At 37.8% G+C, this 17,022-nt stretch overlaps 1 protein-coding gene across 1 annotated transcript in view; it reads left to right on the plus strand.

Annotated features, from left to right (window-relative positions):
• Positions 1-791: 791 nt before the first annotated feature.
• Positions 792-17,022, plus strand: part of CFAP44 (cilia and flagella associated protein 44) — a 41,203-nt gene continuing 24,972 nt past the window's right edge. The window contains exons 1-12 of the mRNA XM_058045456.1: positions 792-825; positions 5,131-5,198; positions 6,861-7,038; positions 8,041-8,203; positions 9,194-9,296; positions 9,614-9,830; positions 11,229-11,343; positions 11,858-12,022; positions 13,093-13,248; positions 13,879-13,926; positions 14,716-14,815; positions 16,039-16,133. Coding sequence (XP_057901439.1) covers positions 5,156-5,198; positions 6,861-7,038; positions 8,041-8,203; positions 9,194-9,296; positions 9,614-9,830; positions 11,229-11,343; positions 11,858-12,022; positions 13,093-13,248; positions 13,879-13,926; positions 14,716-14,815; positions 16,039-16,133 — 1,383 coding nt within the window. The 5' untranslated portion in view covers positions 792-825; positions 5,131-5,155. The remainder of the gene's footprint in view (positions 826-5,130; positions 5,199-6,860; positions 7,039-8,040; positions 8,204-9,193; positions 9,297-9,613; positions 9,831-11,228; positions 11,344-11,857; positions 12,023-13,092; positions 13,249-13,878; positions 13,927-14,715; positions 14,816-16,038; positions 16,134-17,022) is intronic.

The following is a 17,022-nucleotide window of genomic DNA, read 5'->3' on the forward strand; positions in this document are numbered from 1 at the left end:
TTCGGTTGGAAAACACCTCCGAGATCCTCCTGGCCAGCCTGTGACCAAACACCGCAATGTCAACTAGAAGCACTGAGTGCTTCGTCCAGTTTTTCCTTAAACACCTCTGGGGACAGTGACCCCACCGCCTCTCTGGGCAGCCCATTCCAATATCTGATCATCCCTTTTGTGAAGAAATTCTTCCTAATGTCCAACCTAAACCTTCTCTGGCGCAGCTCAAGACTGTCTCCTCTAGATCTGTCGCTAATTTAATTTTCCCGCTGAGTGCTGAAAGGACCGCAACCGCGGCCAAAGCAGAGGTTACTTTAAAGAAAAAAACCGAACAACCCGAAGTAAAACAACCACCAGCCCCTGCAATTGGCCCGGTAGCGCCGCCGACCCGCCCGCTGGCTCCGCTCTCGGGGCGCTGCGCCGCCGCCGCCGTTGCCTGGAGACGGGAGCGCGGTCGCTCCGGGGCCAGGTACGGGGGCTGTGGGGAGGCCGCGGTCGCTCCGGGGCCAGGTACCGGGGCTGTGGGGAGGCCGCGGCCGCTCTGGGCACAGCCGCCCCCGGCGGGCCCGCGGGTGCCGTGGGTTGTTGCCGGTAGCCCCGCTCCTCAGGGCCCCCTCTGTGGCCGCACTTTCCCCAGGGCCCCGCTGAGGCTCCCTCCCCTGAGCCCCGCGGAGCACCTGGGGTCCCTTGCCTGCCCTCTGCTATCCCCGCTAAACAGCAAGGAATGTCCCACAGCAGGGATAGACCGTCCCGTACTTCATCTGAAATGTGGGACTTGTTGGGTTTTCTTCGCCATCTGTGAGGCAGTTAATTTTATTGCCTGTTGCATTTGTGGTAATCCTCTCATACTCATTTTTATGATTTTTTTTTTAAACGCTGTAAGTTAATCAGTAACTAGTGATGTCACCTGCTGTTATTTCTGCTTAGTAGAAACCTGGTAACCTTTATTCACGGGACAGCTTTAATAGACTTGAAACTTTTGCTTGCATGTGTCAGAGCTAGGATACCTGGATCATACAGAGGGCTACTTTAGGTGTAAGATTGTAAATTTGAGTTAGATTTATTTCTCCTATGAAATAGGAAAATACTTTGCATGTGTACAACATAGTAATAGTGAGGAGAAAAATAGCAGGGCTCCAGTCCATCTCTTTTTTTCTTTCTGATGTGGAAGAAAGGAGACAATGGGGCTATGATATAGCTACCGTGTCTAAATCCTGCTTTATCCTTGCTGTCTTGGTTTCTGACTAGTAAATAATTTATATACTTAACTGCTGTGAGAATTGATACTTTTTGTTATTCTCCTTGCTCTCAAGTCTTCAACATGTTGTAAGAGCAGCCATATTCTCTAGTACTTTTTATTTTTTTCCATGGGATCTTGGGTTGATTACCTAAACTGGCTTTTATTACTAATTTTCTAGTGCTGATGGATAATGATATACAGACAGCACTAGTTTCTATGCCTGATTTACACTTGGATATTTTTCTTTCTGTATATAAACACTATAAGACTTTAATTTTCTTTTTTTTTTTAATGAAATTAAGTTTTACAAGACTCTCCTGTTTGCCCATTTTGCACTCATCAGCAGCCCAGTAAATTGCTGATGTACTCTGATGTGGTCTGGAGGCAAAAATGAGTGCTGAGAGAGATGTTTGATGGTCTGCTGTTTTTCAAAAACAGATGAAAGATTCAAAAAAAAGTGCTGAGGAGACCATGGTTGAAAGTGAGTTAAAAAAACAGGACTTGGCAGATGGGAAGAGACCTGGCACATCCAAAGCAGAGCTAGACTCGAAGAAGAAGTCTTACCCTAGGAGAGATGATCAGTATGGCGTTCCTCGTGGCAGACATCCCCCATAAAACCCAAAAGCTGCAGCTGTGTTGTAGATCAGTGCTACCCCCCAGGTCAGGGAGAGCAAAGAGTGCAGCCTGGAAGGCTCACAGTGCAGTGCTAGGAGGAGTCAGGATTGGCAGTCCTGGGACAAACTGAGTTCCTTCATGTGGAATGAAAACAGCTAAAGAAATAACAATCTCTGCTGAAAGAAAGACCAAGTGTCTTTTCATTTTTATATTTTCTTTTTTTTTAATCCAAAGCCCACCAATGGGTAAAGCTTTTCTACAAAAAAATTAACACATTTTGAAAGGAAACAAAAAAATAAAATCCAGCAGAAGTAGCACAATGTAGAGATAATTTTTTAATCTCTTGCTTATTGCTGGTACTAATAGCATTGCAGTTTTATTCTGCAGTAATAGTTCCCTATTTCTACACAAATTGAATTAGTGGTCATAACTTATGATCACTCTTCTGTGGATGTAAAAGCTGATAGGTGATGTCATTTAAGCACACTGAAACAGTTCATGATGGGGAGAGACACCTTAAAATAATTGTTAGATATGTTCTGTTTTCTAAAGTAAAACTGTAGGCTGCATTTTGATAATTATTTAGTTTCTTGTATTTTATGCAGTTGAAGTGTCAGTCACAAGGTTTATGATGGCAAGAACTGCATTTATGAGGTCTACACATTTAAACACCTTTTTTTTCTGGAAAGAAGAAAAGTGTAGGATGACAAAATAGAAAGAAAGTGGTGTGATCTCACTGAATTTGTTTATGTGTTAGCAAATAAAAACCCATTTGATTTAATTATGGTATATTTTGAATAAATGAGACAATTATCTGAGATGAGAAATCACTTAATGTCCAAATTTACTGAGAATTTTTGAGAGGCTTCCATATATAAAGATTCTGTTTGGCAGCAAAATTGACAAAAAACCATTTTAGCTTTGAAATAACTGAAGTTATATGCCTGAATGAACACATTTCTCCATTCTGTGGCTTTTGAGAACATAGCTAAGAAAAGGGCAGTTTGAAAGAAAATGAAACTTTGCTGAAATTCCCAGCTTGTAGCACTTCCATTGAAACAAGGATAACCTGAATTCAGTCCTTACTGGGAATAAGTTCCTGAGTTCTTGGAAATGATGAAACTGACGTGGATCTGGTACAGTATTTCAAGTCAGTGTCTTGATTTACCAGGACCCGGAGGAAAATGTACTGCCCTGGTCAGGCATTGGCAGAAAAATTATGATTGCTGGTTTTTTTTTTCTCACTAGACTTATCACACCAGTTCTACTTGTCATTATCTCAGTTTTCAGTACCAAAAGGCTTAAATCTTTCTGATTTAGGAAATCTGTTGTTAAAAACCTACCAATTCCCCCCAGGAAAATAAAATCAACATTCCGAGAAATGCATGCCTTTGTCATGATGAGCCTGCACAAGAGTTTTCAGGATCAGCCAACTCATGAAAGCCAGAATCTGCAGCCAAAGTAGACAAAGTTATCCCCTTGAGCCTCTTCTGAGTCCTTAAATTCAGAATTTGCTTTGGTGCTTGAATGCCATTACAAAAGTGTGCACAGTGGGCATTGCAGTATCTTTCTTTAACTAGAACCCGGATATCAATGCAAGTGGAAATGTTCATATCCTCTTTCAGCCTAAAGCATTTTCCAGATAGGAATTAATTTATAATGAAAACTATGATAGTCTTAATTTTTAGAAGATAAATGATTGCTAATTAGTTACAATAATTTGAAATTTTATAGCTCTTTTCTCTGTGGATATCAAAACACTTTGCTAAGATGGGTAAGTATTATTATCTAATTTTTCACAGGAGATAACTGAGACAGCCAGAGGTAAAATGGCTGATACAAATTGTGCACATCATTATTGGGTTTGGAATTAGAATTCAGGTCTCTGAACACTCCACTATCTATTTATGCAAATAGTCTATAACTATTTCTTCAACTTCAGTGATATCAGTTGTGTTACCTCATTAAAAACTCATGAATTTCATTTAAATATATTGAGATGTATTGCAATTGTTTTCTTTTCATTTGTTTTCTAAATGTAAAACTTTCTGCTTGTCTGTTTTCAAGTTTTTCTCACCACTCCTAAAGGATAAAATCTCATTCATAATTCTTATGTGAAATTATGCAGGAAAGTCAGATTATGGAAGACGCTCAGGACTCTTGGTTGAAGATTGGCCATAGAACAACAAGAATGACATATCTGAAATATTTCTTTGTCCTCTTTGTCCTTCTCCTGGGTGGCATTTTGTTAAGACACTTTGCATTTCCTGAAATATTGGAAAAGCCTGAAATTCCTCAAAATATTTGTTCCAAATGGATTCTGACCAAGAGCTGGGAACAGGAAATGCATTTTTAGGGACTTAGTGGTATCAAATCATGATTACAAATGAAGAGGGATTTGCTTGCATCCTGCTCATATTTCTTATTCTGAGTATTCATGTTTCTTTATATACAACTTCTGAATTTTCTGATTTTGGATAGTTCTTTTCATGCTGTAATATTGATGCAAAGTTGCTCCAATGTGCATTTTGAGGTGTTTCATTTGAAAATGGAGAACACATATGAAATCAAAAGGCAGAATAAATTTAAAGTAAGAGCAATGCTTATGCTTTTTTGCTTCTTTTTGAGACTTTTGTAAAAATGGTCAATGTGTGTGGTTTTTATATGACAAATGTGGACCTTTTCCACTTCAGAGGAAAATAGTAACTAGTGAAAAATGTAGCACCCTGAAAAAGATGATCTGAAAGATAAAAATCATATGGGGGAGGGGTGTTATTAAATTGTTTAATTAAAAAATGGTACTAACTTTTAGATTTGTTTTCTATTATCATAAAATGTTTTGAAGAAAGTGCTTTTTTTTCTCAAGGATTCATCTCTCTTGTTTTTCCATTCAAGATATTAGGTGATCTCAGAATGTCTATCTCCAGATATTTTTGTGAAGTCCATCACAAAGATGAAGGAATAGCCTTATTGTCTCAAAAGCAGATCTCATCCCAGTGTATTAAAGAGAACATCAACACATTTAAATCATGTCAGTTCCCACCATTACACAGTGTTTAGATGAAAGTCTTGCTGCAGCAATTTATTCAGATCCTGGAGTCCTAAAACCTCAGCCAATGAATTCACTCTACTAAGTAGGACATATCTTTAGGTTATCCATATTTATGTACAGGCAGAAGACAAAGAGCATCTTTGGGAATCTCAAAGCATTTGAGAGGAAATGAGAATGGTCTAAATGGCAAATAAAAGCAACAATACTAAAGGTTTGTCTTTACCACTGCCAGGGAGAGAGAACATCCACCTTTTCCAATGGAACAGGAACCAGCACAAGATGCAGAGGCAGAACCCAGTGGTGAGCATTTCCCTGTTATGTCCTGATTTCTGTACTGAACTTACAGTAACTTCTGGTTTCTTCCACCATTCTTCCACCACCCCTTTCTTACTTCAACTCCAGTTCCTGCTCTTGGTGTTTCCAAATTTTATTTTCACTCTAGTCATAGTGATGGTCTGGACCAAGCCATGTGCCTCTGCTGTGCCTCAGCTCTCAAAGTCCCTTCCCTGAAAATTTTTGCTGCTTAGACCTGTCTCTGTAGCTAATACTGAAATCAGGTTTTTAAGTCCACCAGACTCTTTCAGTCAGAGGCCAGTATTTTTCTTTTTAACATATTTTTCATCTTGAAATGGCTGTCCAGTGTCTATTTGAATTGTCCTGCATGTCATCTAACACACTAGATCCAGGTAGCAAGAATAACAAATCCACTTTGGAAGGATTTTTTGATGCATTGCTGCATTACTTTTGGCATTTGTTTGATCTTCCTCTTACACCTTTTTTCTGTTATAGGAGGTTTGTTTCTTTCCTTGCCCAAAGTTTTAAATTACTGGTTTTTGGAAGTAAACTTCTCCTGACACTTAGTGCTAAGCATCAGGAAGTCTGTTGTTGGACAGAGGAGGTTCTTTTACTACTACAGAACTAAATATTTATTTAATATGGCATGTATGAGCAAATTAGTCAAAGGAATTCATACCTAAGAGAGTGATACCAATTATACTTTGCAAAAGAAAACAAAACTAGTGTTTCAAGTGAATCACCAACTGCAGAGGAACAGGAGGAAGAAGGGGAGCAAGTGGAATTGGACATTGAGAGCATTGCTGAGGATGGGTGTTCACTGAGGAGATGGTGGTACAAACATAAAACCCCCTGTATGTTCTAGTTTTCATTGTTTTTACAGTTATTATTAGGAACAGCCTAACAACCTCAGACTGTATTCATTTACAGTGATTGAGTATTTCTGCTCCCTGTCAGTTGGCTTAACTTTGCTCCTTGCCTGGCTGATTTCTGCCCCCTTTGCTTGTTTCTCATGGCCCACCCAGAAGAGAAAACAGTCAGGATAGTATGCAGTGCTTACAAAATAGATTTAACCTGAGATAACCAACTGGAGACTTCTTTTAGCAAGTGCTTATGACTAGTTGGAAGTCAAGTTGACAGTAATTGTGCATTGCAATCCAGTGAGGAGCTACACTGGGTCACACATTGGCAGTTTGCTTTCTTGAGGACAGGGGTGTCTTCTGGTGGTCCATTATAAGTGGTTTTAATACTTGTTTTGTGTAACAAAACAATGTGCATTCAATAGCTACGGAAAACAGACACTTTAAAATTTGTTTGGTTTCTAAAGTGGAGACCTAAATATCAAACAAACCTCAACTGAACTGCTTTAGTAAGTATTAAAATTTTAAAATCAGTATTTTTCAAACAAATTTTTTTTTGTTTAAATCCTTCAGTTTTGAATATTTACAGTAAAGTTTTTAAAAGCCTGAGGGAGTGTTTGTTGCAGTGTTCCAGGACAAGTAGTTGCTAAGACATGGAACCCTTGTTTTGAGCTATGAAGTATTGATTGCTTTATCAAAGGGGGTAAAGAGTTGTGACTCCTTCCCTTTTTATGGTCAGGTGCAAATATCAGCAACTAACCCAAAACATATGGTGAATATGAATTTCTGTTATGTTCTCACTTCTGAGGTGCAGAAGCCAAATTGGACAAACAAGATAATACTCAAATATCTTCAAAACCAGAAAAAAGTCCTGCGGAGGTAAAAAAGAAAATAAATGAAAACTTCTTCTACACGTATGAAGATGTATATTCAGGACCATATGTCACTAATGACACTGAGATATCCACCGACCTTCTTGTTTTTAAGTATCCTTTCTGTTGAGCTTGAGTGAATTCAAAGCTAATGATATTTAATATACCTTCTCAAAATTGTATTGGTCAAATTTAGAGTAGCCTATGTGGCATTAGTGGGATACCTTTGGTTGAGACACAGGTAAAAATCCTGGCCAGTTATGGTCCTGAGTGAATTTAATCTTAAGTATTGTCTTGACCTCATAAAGATTTCTTACTGGGCATAGTGCTTCCTGTCATAAGTACTCCTGTAGAACTAGATCATGGAGAAGCTAATGTGAGCAGGCACAAGACTGGCATAAGAATACACTCTGCAAAACTCTCCCTTTCTCTGTAGCCACGCTGGTGTTCCCCAGGAAGCTGAGGGGAGAGCAGAAGAGCTCCTGTATACCTCATAAAGGAGAAGTGGGGAAAGAACCAGGTAGATTTGTATTCTGGTGCTCGGGAGATCTAAACTCATAGAATGATGGAAGTGGTGCCCATCAGTTAAGAGCTACAATAAGCTCTTGGGTAGGTATGGTCAAGTAGGGTAGGATATGATGTGTGACTTTTTGTTTATGCTGGTGGTTTTCTCTGCAGACACAGTTCAGTTGCTATTGAAGACTGCTATTCCCTTTTTTACATCTGCCTGTAAACAAGAAGTGAGTTTGAAAACTTGCTTGATCTTTGTATAACGGTTCCTGGTAATCTGATGCACATCTTTTACATTTCATTTGAACACAGATAAAATATGAATTCCTTACAGCCCCAAATGATCAGAAGCAAGAGGTGTACCCACAGTGGAGGTGAAAAGATGGGCTATGAACTTCAGAAAGCCTTTACTTGTGCCTTCCTTTCAGTTATAGAGTCAAGATATATTTTACTCTCACTGTATACTGAAGAAAATTATCTCCTGCCATCAGGCTTAGTCACTAGTTTCAGTATTCCCATTTCAGTTTCAGTTAAAGCATTTCTATCCACTTAGTAAACTGTCTAGAAAACCAGTGTCTAATCTTTTCCTTATTGGACGGTTCCCAGACATTCTTTTGGATATGACTGTACCAGACCTGTAAACCTGATGGTAATGGATAGAGATACTGTAGGTTATGTAGCAGGCAACCAGGTGATCCTCCAGAACCTGAGTACTAAGCATCAGAAACACGTCCGGAGCAGCTGTGGCGGTGGCATTGGGTTTATCACAGTATGGCTTTTGTTTCTTGTTTAAAAACTTTAGTCACTTCCTAGGGAGAAAATGTTTGCTTGGTTGTGGTTGCCAGGTATGGGAGACTTCTACAGTTGCACTTTAATATACATTAGAAAGTATATGGTATTGATTAAAGGAATGTGTGGATCATGCAGCATGGGCTTCTCATCCCATCTATATAATTGGCAGAGAACAAGTATCTGCACACCTTAGTCCCAGGCTCAGCTACCTAAAAGGACTGACAAGTCCAGCTGGGATTATTTTTACATTCTTATTTAAATCTTTTGACTCATAGCAATTCTTTTATTTTTTCAACACTTCATTGGTCCTAATCAAAACTGATACTAATATAGAGTCCTACTTGCAATTAAAATTTAGAAAATCAAGCTCCCAGACAAATAAAGAGAAAAAGTATCTGGTTTCACTCTAATAAACTTATCAAAAGCTTGAAGTATCAAGTTCTGTCTCTGAAGTACCTTACCATGTGAAAGCTCTGCTATCTCTGTTTTATTGCGCATGAGCCAGGCTTTCAGCTTCAGACTGGTAGTCCTGCTTCATCATAAGCAGCCTTTTCTGGGGAATCAGTGTACATATTTAGACCTTCAGAGTAGTGTCATTCAGGATAGCTCTTCTGCAGCTGTCTGCTGAAGTAGATGGCTGCTGACACAAATGCTGCTATGGAAAGATTAGCTAGGGGGTTGAGTGAGGTAGGAATCGTAAAAGGATGCATCACAAAGTAGATTGTTTTACCATTTGTGATGATTCCACAGTATATGTGGGATATACCATGTTGTGTGCATAGTGGCTTCACTCTGATATTGAGCAATAGATTGACAGTTGTTCAGAATAAACACACAGAAAAATGCAATCTAGTATTTATGGCAGTATGTTTTGACTAATGAGTGGGTGAATACAATAACTCAGTAACTATCAGGATAAAGACAAAGGTGTTATTACAGCATGCAACAAGACTTCTGCTTTTTCAAGGCACACCCTAGTAAGGAGTACTTTGCAGTAGGAGAAAAAGGAAAGAAGCCAAACATTGTCATCTACACATATCCTTTGGTGAGGCCCTACAGAATACTGAAAGGTAGTGTAAAACATTCTATTTTTGTTTCATACAGATGGACTAGTGTTTAAAGATCCCAGCAGATGGAGTAGTGGATCATTTTTAGTTTAGAAGGAAATAGAATCTTCTGGTCCTTCACAGCAAAAATAGAAAACATTGGTTTCAAGTTTTTATTGCATGGGAAGAAACTTCTATTTGATAGAGATAGCCAACCTAAAGCCATTACCTATTGAATAAAAAAATAATTTTAGTGAATGTTGAGCTCCTTCTGAGTAGATTTTTGTGTTGTTTCTACCTCTTTCCTGTGCATGTGTTTTGGGTCTTGTACATTTCTTTAGGTGGAACAGAGGTAGCTTATGTTTTTGGTGATTTCAACCGTACTGGCTCTTTGCTGGCCAGTGTTGGGAGCAGCCCTGACTACATGTTGACCATCTGGGACTGGACACAAGAGGAGACTCTGTTGAGGTCAAAAGCTTTTGCCCAGGATGTTTACAAGGTCATGTTTTCTGCTGAGAATGAAGAGCATCTGACTACAGGTGGATTAGGACACATCAAGTAGGTTTGCTGTTTAGGATTAATACATAACACCTCTGCAGTCATAATACATAGTAGATGATTAACAAGAATGTATCATTAGCAATCATACCAATGAGGAATGCTATTTTACCTGGCCCTTACAATTACAAAAATTAGGATTTTCAAATTCTTCAGCCAGTCAAACAAGTCTTTCAATATCTTTGCTGTCCAAATAGGATGATGCTTGATGTTAAATGTCAGTGCCTCTGGCTCCATTCTTCAAATTTCAACAAGCACTGGGAAGTAATGAAAAATTCTTAATGTATGTATGTCTTCTAGCTGGTAACATAGGATATTTACCATATTTACCTTTTGTGCCTTCTGGGCTTTCTGTCTTTGATTTTTGAGATCTGTTCCTTGGGCAGCCATTGGAGCTGGTTGCCAAGTCATAGATCAGAAACCCTCTGATCACACCAAAAGCCTACAAAATATGTTTCCATACATTCTCCTCCCTGCTTAGTTCATGGCTTCTTTTATAAAACAGGGTCAAACACCCAACGACTTTAAACTTTCTTCCTGTGTTCTGTGCTTAGCCAGTACTCAAATGTTAACACAACAGAATCTTATGCTATGAGTGAGATTCTGTTGTAATAAAAATGATATCTTTAAAATGATAATGCATCTTAAGTTTCTTTGTATTTTAATGGGGAAATCAGATAAAAATCTGAGATTTGCTTTATAATTTGGTTGGAAGGTGGGTCTGAAATAGCAAATGGTTTATTTAGACACAGAACAAGTGTAGTTTAGAAATCTGACTAAACAAAAGCTCTTATAAACTTTCTTTTGAGCTGAAATACTACAAATAACCTCTGATATAGATTTTATTACATGATAAACATGACCTTTCACCCAAATGTGGACTCAAATTACAGTTTCCAACAGTCATCTTAAAAGTAATGTCTCCTGCACACACAGGAGACACTAACATTTAGGATAAAGCCTTTGCCTCAGTGAGATTTTATAGTAGAGTTTAATTCCACAAGAGGACTTGGATGACATTTAATGAAGTCCTTAGTGCCTTGGGTTTACAAAACTGAGCATTATACACCCCACAGCAAAGATAAAATAGATATTCCTAAGTATGTGTATGAGCCGGAAAGATGTAGATGTGGATTTTACACTTCTTAATTTTTAATAGTAGTTTAATCTTCATTCTGCTTATGCCTTTTCCTAGCTTTTCATAGGAGTGGGATAGGGAAATGTTTGTGTAGATGTAAAGCTTTATGTCATTTTCAAAAAAACAACCCCAAGTTCTCCTGCAAAAAGGAGTAATACATGAGCAAGGCATGCCTGGTAAGAGTACTGCAATGTCTGAGAGCGGTTGAACAGTGTTTAGGAAATCTTGTATCAGTGGGGGGTGTTTTTTTCTGTACTCAGGTTCTGGAAGATGGCTCTCACATTAACTGGTCTCAAGTTGCAAGGAGCTTTGGGCAGGTTTGGGAAAACAGCAGTGTCTGACATTATAGGTTTTGTGGAGCTGCCTGATGGGAAGGTAAGTGAGAAAAAGTGGCCAAATGCAAAAATATTATGTGCCCTTTTAGGCTTTGATATAAAGTCTGCTTTGTAAGTTAGAGAGTTACTATTTGCTTAAAAATGTTTTTAATCAGGCCTGTGATGCACTGTTCTGAGAAGAAAATATTGCCATCAATTTGCCCAAAATCCCAGTCTTGCTTCGTAATAATTGGAAAATAGTTAGTATTGTAATTCCCAGAAAAAAGATCTGGGTTGGCTTAGGGCAGAGTGTCTTCTAATGTGAAAACATTAGTGTACAGAAATACAAAGAGACTGTTGGTCCCAATCTTCACCAATTTCAGTGCATGCAAATTACGTCACATTGCTAAAAAGTTGAACCTCCTCGCTCTTTACATCTTCTCTTGCAAATGTCTGTACTTTGCCACTGCTTTGATGCTTTCATGGAAGGAAGCCACAAATGTTGATTGGGTTCTTGCCTGCTTCTGCACAATTACATCCAGGTGCTTACATACTTATCTTCATTTGCATTGAAGGTTGTCTCAGGAACTGAGTGGGGCAATTTGCTGCTTTGGGAAGGTGGCCTCATTAAAGTAGAGCTCTGTCAAGTTGGACGCAAGCCTTGTCATGAGGGCCCTATCAGCCAGTTAATTTTTGATGAAGGAGACCTTTACTCTGTTGGAAAAGATGGTGTCATTCGGGTGAGTTTTTCTTTTGCTCTGCCTTTAGGTGTGCACATGTATGGTCAGCAGGTAAGTATTATGTATTTCCTTTACCAGATTTTTGCAGGATAGTTTATTTCTGAAAATTATTTGGTATAACGAAGAAAATAAGAGCACATCTCCACAGTATATGTGTTTGAACTGGATAGCATGGCATGCAGTTTTCCTTGTTTAATAGTAATAAATAAATCAGCTTTTGCTTTAGTAAATCAAAACAATCTTCAGTGGTTTTCTAACAGCTTTGTTCCTGACTACATTCTAACATTGTATAACTTCCAGGCCTATTAACATGTGGTGTTATCTAAAAGATAAAAAACAAGCTACAGGAATATTTGAGATTAATTTTCTGCATGTTTAAAAGCTCAGATTATTAATGTTAAAATAACACAGTAATTAACTAGCATCTCAAAGATACATGTCCTAAAATGGCAGAAAATTAAAGAAAAAGCATCCTGAAGTTAACAAATAATTCTATAAATTAAGGTCAAAATGTTTTCCTTATGCATCACACCACTTTCTGATCTCATCTGTCAATGATCAAGAATTTTGCAATCTTATTTCCCTGCTCTTTAAGGGAGAACATGATATGTCTTCTGCTGATGTGTGGAATGGCCAGCATAATCAATGGTATACTGACCTATAGACAGTGGAGGGTTACAAACACTGTTGTTGTTGTATTTTATAGGTTGGTGTTTTCCCTTAGGAAAATTCACTTGATTATAAGCGTGCTAACTGATGTGGTGTCCTTATAGTACAGAGCCGAACATGGAAGGGTTAGACTTCCCATAACTTTGTGCTGCCTCAGTATGAGCCATGCTGAGTGCCCACAGATACCATTTATTCTGCGTAGTTCTGAAGTTGCAATGTACAGCTCTGCTAGTGTCAGGGCTGAATTGAAGCTCCAGTCACTCTTCTAGTTATGTTCAAAGCAGTGATTTTGATTTCTTAAAATTTTGATTTTCCATCTTTATTGTGTATGAAAACCACGGGTCTTATAAAAAAAGCTTTTTTTTTTTTTTTTCTTTTTTAATGCTTCAAATGCCATGAAGATGTGGAACTTTGAGATAGTAGATACTGCTGATCCTGTGGATGACACAGGGTTAGTGGAGATGGAGCCTATGAATGAACTTTGGCTTGGCAAGAACGTCAGCCTGAATTTCATTACAAAAATTCATGACCAGGGACAGTCCTTCTGGTTGGCTCAGGTAAGACACACTCAGGTACATGCATCTCTGTGGAGAAACACAAAAAGAGGAGCATGCTGGTAAGTAATAGTAGGAGTCTATTACAAATCAGAGTGTTTCTTTTTAGTAGAATTCAGTCTTCTAGATATATAGGAAATAATCTTCTTATCTACCTACCGACAGTTTTTTTTGTTGTTGTTGTTTGTTTTTTGTTTTTTTTTTTTTTTAAACACAGAAAACAGGCTTCCTAGAGAGGTTTTTTAAGTTCCAAGCCTGTCAATGTTTAAGAGGCATATATAGAGGACTTTAATAATATAGTTTAAATTTTGGTCAGGCCTGAAGTGATCAGGCAATTGGATGAGATGATCCTTACAGGTCCCTTCCAATTGAATTATGTTACGTTATGCTGTGCTGTGTTTTTAGTGTATAGTAATGTGTGAGACTCTGGCATAAGAATAGGAGAATGCCAAAAGGTATTGTCAAGTTCTATTACTTTAAAGTGATTAATGGGATTCTTAAGACCAACATAATTGCATTTAGTAATTTTTGTTTCACAGTGATAATCATTAAGGACTTTTAAAAAGTCACCATGTGCACTTTTATTTCCAAATTGAGTCTGAAAATATTCAATTAATGTGTTTTTTTCTTCAGGATACAAGTGGATCAATATGGAAGCTGGATTTGACTTTTTCAAATATGGTAATTTTGTTTTTTATTTCTTCTGATTTCTTCAGTTCATTTGCAATAGGAACCATGTCCTATGACATCCTGTAACTATAATGGTTCCATCGGGAATGAAATTGGTGTTTTGTGAAGTTGTATGGTGGAAACTTGTAGCATTGGAACAGATACTTTATTTCCTAAAGTTTTCAAACATAATTGATTGTAATGATTGTGCAGGATGGTAAAGAGGAATTTGATTTTTGATTCCTGAAATTTCAGCTGTCAAATTCAAGTTACTTTAAAGGAGTTTAATTCTGTAAACTGGTAATGAAAGCTGCATGGATGCAAGAAATGAGTTCAAGGAGTGTTGCTATTTTCTCTATAGACAGGTGTTAGAACTAATCCTTACTGTAGTCTTTAAATGACAGAAAGAACTAGAAAAAAATAAGAAGAAGATGAAACACATTTGAAGGGTTTTATCCTACTAGTAACTAGTGTTACTGCTGGAGATGTTTTTCATGGAGAGATAGATGACAGAGGTGAAAAAGTGATATTTAATTTTTGCTCTGGAACATAATAAAGTTAATAGGAACAATCCCTTGTGGGGAATAGAATTCTAATGTGAAAAGTAAAATATGTTCCAAGAATTTTACGGTAAATAAAATACACATACTATACAAACTAATTGTATTTAATGTAAAAAAAAAAAAGTTGCAAAGTCTGTAATGTCTTGGATGATTAAATTATTTCCCAGGCAGCATAAGCTCAGACTGGTGAGCACAAGTGTAAAATGCAGCATAATTTCTCTTCTGTTTTGCACCGCAGAGCCATGACCCAGAGCGTGTGTGTACCTTCCACTCTGGGGGGATTGAGGCCATCGGTGTCTCTCCCTTTACATGCCTGATGGCCACCACAGCTCTTGACCGTGAGTGCACTGTTCCTTTCCTCTCATGCCACTGCCATTATTGGTTTTGAAGGGCAATGATGCTTGGTTTGGAGCTACTGTGTTTGGTTTTTGTGCTTTTGCTATTGCAAAGTCACTGTACATCCAATTGTTATTCCTGGGATCAGTTCTTTAATAGTTAAGGCAAACCATGAATGTTTTGAAACAATACTTTAAGACTCCTTCATCCTAAAAACCTGGGATTGTAGCAATGGAAGTTTTTAATGAGAAATTTCATGAATTGTTTGTTCTGAAGGAATGGCTGGAAAGGTGAGACATCTGGTTTGAGTAACAGTACTTGTATTCAATGCTGGGGTTCAATAAGTTTTGGGATTTTTATCTTGTAAGGAATTACATGCACCTGCAGCATTGTGTAAGCCATTGCAAATATTAATGTTTGTGCCTTTCTTAGAAAATGCAATACCTATTATGCTCTCATGAACAGATAACAAGCAATTACAGACATATTCACTTAACTTGTATAGATGTTGCTGTTTAGGCCTCTCAATGTTAGCTTTATTGTGCTTTGAAAGAAGAACTACTGGCCAGAACACTAACAATGTCGTTTACACTGTTCAGAAAACATTACAAGGTCTTTTAATTAAATTCTTGTCAGTACTGTCTTGTAATTCGTCTGCATTATGCAATGCAGATATTCTTCTAGCCTGAGGACTAACTCCTACCAGTTGAGCAAACTACGTTTCACATAAATGCTAGTTGGAAGGGAATTTTATGCAATCAGTATGTGTGCCTATGAATCTGGTTATTTTCCCTCTAATGAAATCGGATCTTTTGTGGACAATCTCCTATGTTTTCTTCCCTAGGCAGTTCTAAATAGTAGCCTATCATCTTTTCCTATTTTGTCAGTACAGATTTTCCGTAGAGTATGCCACAATTCTGTGCTCGCTTGAAAATTACATGTAGATTGTCAGCCTGGGACTTCTTATTACAACCCTCAGCCTCAAAAACTCTTTGTTCTGTATAAGTTGAAGAGTGAAGAAATCATGTATTTTGTTCATGAGCACCATGTTAGCTATGGTGCTCTGTAACCATCAGTCATCTTTCATGCCGACATTTTGTTACTCAAAAGAGAAAACATACATTTAATCCAGATTTTAATTCAAATAAATAGACATTTCTCCATAAATCCTAACATGTAAGTGACATTGCAAGAAATAAATTCTTACTGTCTCCTTTCCACACAGGGACAGTGCGCATCTATGATTTCAGCAGCAACAGCCAACTGAGCTTAATCAAGTTTAAACAGGGAGGAACAGCGCTGGCATGGGCACCGGCTATTGTGAGTGTTTCCTAGCCTCTTAAGCAAAAATTCATCAAGGAGCCTATGAGCCTGCCAGCATCCAGGAAGCTGCTCAGCAAACAAGACATTAGAGCTCACTTGTTAGGCCATGGTGAAATTCACTGTAGCAGGATAGATAAGTTTGTGGGGTAGTATGTTTGTATACAGTATGGGAACAGTTTAACTTTACTATGGGTTTTCATGTATCCTACTTTGTGCCTTCCTAAAATTTTAAAATCAGATTTCTGTGTGCAGTATGGGAAGTAGTCTGAGTTTTTAGACTAACAGCTTCTATTTAACCCACACAGAGCAAATGTCAATTAACATAAGTTAGTTAACACATTTTGAAATGACAGTCCAGACAAATCACAAACATTTGGAGATAAATCATTAAAAACTGTTGCCAGAACTGATCATTTGTGGAATGTGAAGTCTATCACTTGTAGGCATATTTGCTAATTTTAATTAAAGTAGTGTCTAGTCATGTTCTTGAGAAAACATAGCAGCCTGGTGGATTAATAACAAGCAAATTTAGGAGGCAAATAATTACTTGAATGTTCAAAGTGAGGGTTCCACTGGGAGAGTGCCTTCATTTTATAAAAGTTATTATTTTATAAAAATGTAATTCTGGCCATGCAGGCTTTCAGAGATGCTGTTAAGTGGTTACCTGTACCTTCATGAGGCAAGATGTCTGCCACAATAAATTGTACAGCATCACAAAACTGACTCAGTTCAGTTTTATGAAATTTATTACTTGACACAATCTGAAAAACAAAAGGCACTTAGTCTATCCAGCTGCATTTAAAATTGCATTAGGTACTTGGTCACAATTTAAAAAGTGCAAATGTATTTTAAAATCTCTGCTCTTAATCTAAGAAAACTTAGTCCA

This window comes from Melospiza georgiana, chromosome 2 (genome assembly GCF_028018845.1).
Source record: "Melospiza georgiana isolate bMelGeo1 chromosome 2, bMelGeo1.pri, whole genome shotgun sequence".
In the NCBI taxonomy this organism is placed as follows: Eukaryota; Metazoa; Chordata; class Aves; order Passeriformes; family Passerellidae; genus Melospiza; species Melospiza georgiana.